This window comes from Cyprinus carpio, chromosome A19, assembly GCF_018340385.1.
Source record: "Cyprinus carpio isolate SPL01 chromosome A19, ASM1834038v1, whole genome shotgun sequence".
Lineage (NCBI taxonomy): Eukaryota > Metazoa > Chordata > Actinopteri > Cypriniformes > Cyprinidae > Cyprinus > Cyprinus carpio.
Genome location: NC_056590.1, coordinates 22,139,506 through 22,145,685, shown reverse-complemented (window position 1 = coordinate 22,145,685; position 6,180 = coordinate 22,139,506). Strand labels below are relative to the sequence as shown.

Sequence of the window (6,180 nt, the reverse complement as noted above, 5' to 3'; positions counted from 1 at the left end):
TTAGGCAACGACACAAGAGACAATATTCAAGTATCAAGACTCATTCAAATGGTATGACAAAATGTAATTAATAATCAGTATTAGGCAACGACACAAGAGACAATATTACATTTAGAGTGTCAAAATAAATATAAATATGGCAAATATCTGTACTGTCAGATTTATAAACCTGAAGAAAACATTTATACAATTTTTGTTTGTATATATTTTTAAATATCAGGATGCAACGCTGTGTTGTTTTAATATTACTATGATGCAATTAATATAGTTAATATTAATATTAACTAAAGTTTTTATTATTATTTCACTTTTAGTTTGAGTTATTTTAATTAGACTAATATTTCTTTGGCAATTAGCTGAAATAAGTTTGTCTTTTTAAGTTTTTAAAATGAGTTTTATTTCAGTTATTGCTTATTTAATTAACATTTACAAAATGTATTTTTTAATGGTTTAAGTTTCAGTAAACTCTAATAATCCTGATTCAGCACAAATACAACATTTTGTATAACCTGTCAGCTCCCTGACCCCAGGTTGAAAACCCCTGCTCTAGTTTTCAAAAATTATAATTACTTGTACTGTTCTTCAAGCAATTATAAAATACACAATGTGTACTGTACATATAGACTCTCCATTCACATACCACAATAAAAAAAAAAAAAAATCCATGCTATATATATATATATATATATATGATTGGTGAGAAATCGCAATGAAAGTTAGGCTCTGCCTCACTGACTCTGATTGGCTGGCTGTGGCCCATGTCTTCAGACTCTACTTTGACATTGGGCAGAAGGGGGTCAGGGGTAGGTTTGGGTAGGCTGGGCTGCGGCGGCACTCCTTCGAGCTGTACATAGTGCTGTTGGGGCAGGAGCTGGGAGTATTGGCTCTCGTGACCCTGTGATGATAACTGTGGCCGAAATACCGCCTGTGTATACTGACCCGACTGACTATACATGTCAGTTGTCCAAGGGTAGGCCTGAAATGCTTCATAGAAACACATAAGTTACTACTTTAAGATGTTTTTTTTCCCAAAGGTGTAATGTGTTTGACTTACCATGAACTCCTGACTGAAACAGCATCTGGTTGCCAGTTTGAGACTGGATATACGCATGTCCACTGCTGGTGTATGCGGGCAGAGTGTTGTTGGTTCCTGTGGTGAGGGGCAGATAAGGAGCACTGCTGCTCTCTGTGGGGTTGGGTGTGAGGTAGGGAGAAGGTGTGAGGTATGACAGGTGGGAGTACTGCGGCAATATTGTGCTGGACTGTTGGGGCATGAGACAGCTGGATTGCTGGGGCAACAATGTGTTTGTTTGCTGAGGTAGGAGACTATTTGTCTGCTGAGTTAATAAAGTGTTAGACTGTTGAGGAAATGTGTTGAGCTGGAAATTGAAAGTGCTGTTCTGTGGAGCAGAAGTCATGTAGTCCAGCTTTACAGAGGTGCCCAAGCCATCATAGTCAAACCTGTCAACAGCAAAAACATTATATCATGTGACATTAAAAGATTTGATTGAACATATAGGTGATATTTCCAACAATCGTGTTGGGCCTTTGATATTAATAACAATAGTAATAATGATAAATAATGCTAATTTAATTTAATACAATTATCATCAAATGTCAATTATTAATATTATTATTATAATTGATTTATATACATCTAATTTATAGACATTATATACATTTAGATATAATAATACAAATAATGAAAAACCCATCTCAGAATTTGTTGGCAGTCTGAATGAGTCTGTTTAATGCAATAATAGCTGTCTGTCTTGTTCATTTTATGATATAGTTTTACATACAAATACTTTCCCCAGCAAAATATTATTTTTTATAAGCAAGAAATGTCAATGTCAACATAATATAACAATTTTGGTGTTGTTGTTTTTTAACAGCAATATACTATTCAGGTTTTCTTAATGTTTCTAATGCTGAACAAGGCTGCATTTACTTGTAAACAGTAACACTGTGAAATATTATTACAATTTTAAATAACTTTTAAAAAATGTCTGTGATAGCAAAGCTGAACTATCAGCAGTGTTCAGTGTTAAAAAAAATGCTCTGTGCTGACGTCTAGTGATTAACAAAGGAAAAGCACGGCATGAATAATGTAGTTTCATACTAACCCAGTGTCGGTCTGCAAACTCAGTGGCATTGCGTCTGCACAGCTGGGCTCACTGTGTTCAGGAGTGTCCAGCAGCATGGACACAGTATGAGTAGAGGGGTTGTATGCGGTGATGAGAGGCAAGGAAGCACGCCGTATTGGAGGAGGACTGTGCATGGGAGGGGGCATGTACTCCAAAAAACCTCCGAGACACACAAGGTGCCACATCAACACAAGCTGGACCTGATGCGCACAGAAAATTGCATATGCACAAAAAACAGGTGTCCATGTTTGGAATATGTAGGCATTTTTGATAAGCTATTACTAAATATAATGTAGAAACTTTAATTTTCTGTAAAGCTGCTTTGCAACGATTTGCATCGTGAAAAGCGCTATACAAATAACCTTGAATTGAAAAAAAATATATTTGTTCTAATTAAATAGTTTAATTAAATGGCTTAAGTCCTGTAGTCCTTAGGTTAACTAAAGAGTTTAATCCGTAATGCATAATTGAATTAAACAGCTTAAACCCTAAAATACAGTTTAATTAAACTGTTTAGGTGTATGTTTGAGTATGTGACCTGGTGGACTAGTGCAGCTGGTCAGGATGGTACTGTAGGGGGGAAGTGTGTTTTTAGGTTTGGCATGCTGAGATGTAACAGCAGGAGCTGAGAAAATTTGCGACCTGCACACACACAAATGAATTATATAAGCAATTATATGCATCGCATCACACAGCATGTTAGCTGCATTACGTCAGTGGGATCACTTACCTGTTGACCTGGACACAAGGTTGACCCCGACTAGCCGGAGGTTTTTTTGCTGTGGCTTTTGCTGTTTTTCTCCATTTGGCTCGACGGTTTTGAAACCACACCTGATGTGAGGATCAGAGAACAATTATTGACACTTGTATGCATTTAGATTCATTTAATGAGATCCTAAGGAATGGATGCCCATGAGCAGTGACCATGATTCTCTGGGGCGTAACACCGATGGCGGCAGCGATCTCCTTTCTCTTGTCTCCATCAGGGTAGTGATCGTCCTGAAACACACGCTCCAGCTCCTCCAACTGATCTATATACATCAATGTTGAAAACAGTTTTTGCTGCCTCATTTTTTTTTCTTTTTGGTGTAAACTGATACAGTGTCATTTAAACATTTGGGGCCAGTAAAATTTAAAATAATAATAATTATTTTACTCAACAAGGCTGCATTAAATTGATCAAAAGTAACAGTAAAGACATATTATGTGACAAAAGATTTCTACTTCAAATAAATGCTGTTTTTTAAACTTTCTATTTATCAAAGAATCCTGACAATAATTGTTTTTTAAAATTTTTATTTATAAATTTTTTGTGACAATAATGGATCACATTTTCTGAGTAAATGATGCCAGAATTTCATTTTCTGGGTGAACTATGCCTTTAATATGTGCGTTCTCTCACCGGTGCTGTAGAAGGTGCGGGTTTTCTTCTTCGGAGGCATTAGAGGAGCATCCGTGCTGACAGAGGGTAAAGCCTGACTGCTGGTTTGTCCACCAACTGAGGCCAGAGGTATAAGAGGGGCCGCTTTGCTGGCAAAACGGGTGTAGCGGCGAGTGCTGTACACCTGCCGCAGCGTCACCTCCAGCTGTCCAGTGGCTACATTGGTGCTGCTTCCATAGGGCCGTTTGCTCAAGCACGGGGCCTCCAGCTGGACCTGTGGAGGGACCTGAGGTTGAAGTAGAGACTGGGGCTGAAAGGGGAGTACTGTGGTATTTTGAGGGGGTAATGTGATAGATAACGGTCTGGGTGGGGATATTATAGGGGGCTGCTGGGGTAGATCTGAAGATTTGGGGGGGCATAACAAAAGGTCTTCATTCATACATCTCTCCACCGTCTCATCACACACCATCACCAGGTCTATGGTGCAGTCTGGGCCCATCTGCAAAATACAGTCATCCTCTAGAGGCGGCACCAGCAAGTCGTTTGCCTCTGCATCATCATCATCTGTCTTTGTTTCATCATTTTTGAAACCTAATGTACTTTCCTGCTCATCTTTGTAATATTTTTCATCCGTTTCTACATTATCTACTTTCTTAGTCTCTTTGTCATCCTCTGTGCCTTTTTCATTTTTCTGTTTGACGCCTTCAGTTTTGTTTTCTTCCTCTTCCATCTCCATTTTCCTATCTTCAGGTTCTTGACCTGCTGTCCAATTCTCCTCAGTTATTTCCTCTAGTTTCACCTGAGAGTCCCTCTTGAACTCCTGTGACTCGTTGTCCTCCACCTCTTTTGCATCACTGTTTATTTCTCTCTCATTATCTTGCTTGGTGTTTCCATATCTACAATACCCTCTCTGCTCATCCTCCTCACACAGAGGACATGGACCATCTGTAAATATACCATTGTATAAAGAAAAGACAATTATATAATTCCAGAAAAGACTAAGTAATGCTAACCAGCAAACTAGAAATGAATAAACTCTTCATCAATTCAGAACTGATTCTACATACTTTTAAAAAGGTGCATTATTTATCCATCTTACATTAAGAACTCTCAGACTTTGATTGCAAAAGCCTTTTCCCCCCATAATATTCTGCCATCATTTACTCAACCTCATGCTGTTCCAAACCCGTATAACTTTATTCTGTAAACACAAAAGATATTTTAAAGAATGTTTGTAACCACACTGTTTTGGTAACCATTGATGTCCACTGTATGGGAAAAAGAAGAAGAAATGTCTTCTATATTCCTCAGAGGAAAGTCTAATGGGTTTGGAAGGAGATGAGGAGAGTAAATGATAAATTAAAAAATTTAAAAAACATTTTTGGGTGAACCATCCCTTTAACTTTGAGACATGTTTTTTTAATTTAAAAAAAAGACTCGCTGAATTCTTTTGTTTTTCAAAGAACTTGAACATTTACAAAAAAAACCTGTGTGTGGTGGGAACAATAAAAATATTATTGCCAGAGATTTATCATTCAGTTAAACATTATTTAAAGGTGTGAAACATGGACGCTTTCTTCACGTGCGTATTTGCTGCTAATTGGGGAATAAATTGGACCTCCGCCCTGAGTATCAAACCATTAGACCTGCTATCCGTGAAGAAATGAGACCAATTAGACAATTATCGGTGTCAAAAACAATGAGTCAATCAACTAATTTACAACAAATCACCCACCGTAATCACTGGCAAACAAGGCATCTTCAGCCATCGTGTTGCCCACACGCACAGACCTCTATTGGTAAACTAGATATTAAAGTGATTGAGCTTGAGCGAAGCGCAAACTCTAGCTGAGTATTGATTGATAACCTGCAGACGCTGCTCAGGTTACATCACGTGACATGCACACTAGGCGTGTTTCCGTCAGGTTCGGTGTCACTGTTGCAATCATGCGCGTTTGACCTTCAGTAATATTCATGTAATTTCACTTGAACGGGGTTGTATTCTGCAACGTCTCTCTTCGTAAGCACTGTGGTAGACTTAAATTTTATATTTTCATTGTTTATAGATTAAATGAAATTTAAAATAGAAAAAAATAGAAATATATGCCTATATCATAATGCCTGATATACCGTTTGTATATAATTTATTTATTTAAAAAAAAAATGACTGCAATTGCTGACTCGTGTAACGTTATTTTTCTTTGTCAAATTACTTTATAAGTCAAACATAATTTAATTCTGGAGCACAAATATTTAGCTTTCGTAAAGTTTTTATATTAGGTTCAAAGAGTAAAGTGTGGAATTCACAAACAAACAAGCAAAAAAAAAAAAAAAAAAAAAAAAAACTAGGTTTGCAGCTATGGGTATATTCCAGTGTTATTTTAGTATCATTGAACTACTATTATATATTTTATAAAAAAAAAAAAAATCATTTTCATGTAAATTCTAATTATTTTTTTATTGTCTATTTAGTTTTTATTAACTATTTTAGTTTGTTATTTTAGTTCAAGTTAAACTAAATAAAAATGAGAAATCTTGCCTCGTCAGCTAGTTTTAGTTAAAAACCCTGTTTTAAAATCACCCCATTCAAGCAAGTGTTATTCAGTTATTCTCTCATAAGAGTTTACTTTGCATTTTTTTGCACTCTACCTT

General features: G+C 36.6%; 1 protein-coding gene across 1 annotated transcript; it reads right to left on the bottom strand.

Annotated features, from left to right (window-relative positions):
- Positions 1 to 694: 694 nt before the first annotated feature.
- LOC109110954 lies at positions 695 to 5,459 on the bottom strand (the record flags this gene model as incomplete). The annotated part of the gene is made up of 8 exons (XM_042777188.1): positions 5,264 to 5,459; positions 3,550 to 4,473; positions 3,072 to 3,178; positions 2,878 to 2,978; positions 2,687 to 2,789; positions 2,127 to 2,311; positions 1,055 to 1,461; positions 695 to 984 (listed from the first exon to the last, which is right to left on the bottom strand). Coding segments are annotated over exons 1-8 (2,151 nt in total), but the record flags the coding sequence as incomplete, so codon positions are not given.
- Positions 5,460 to 6,180: the final 721 nt, after the last annotated feature.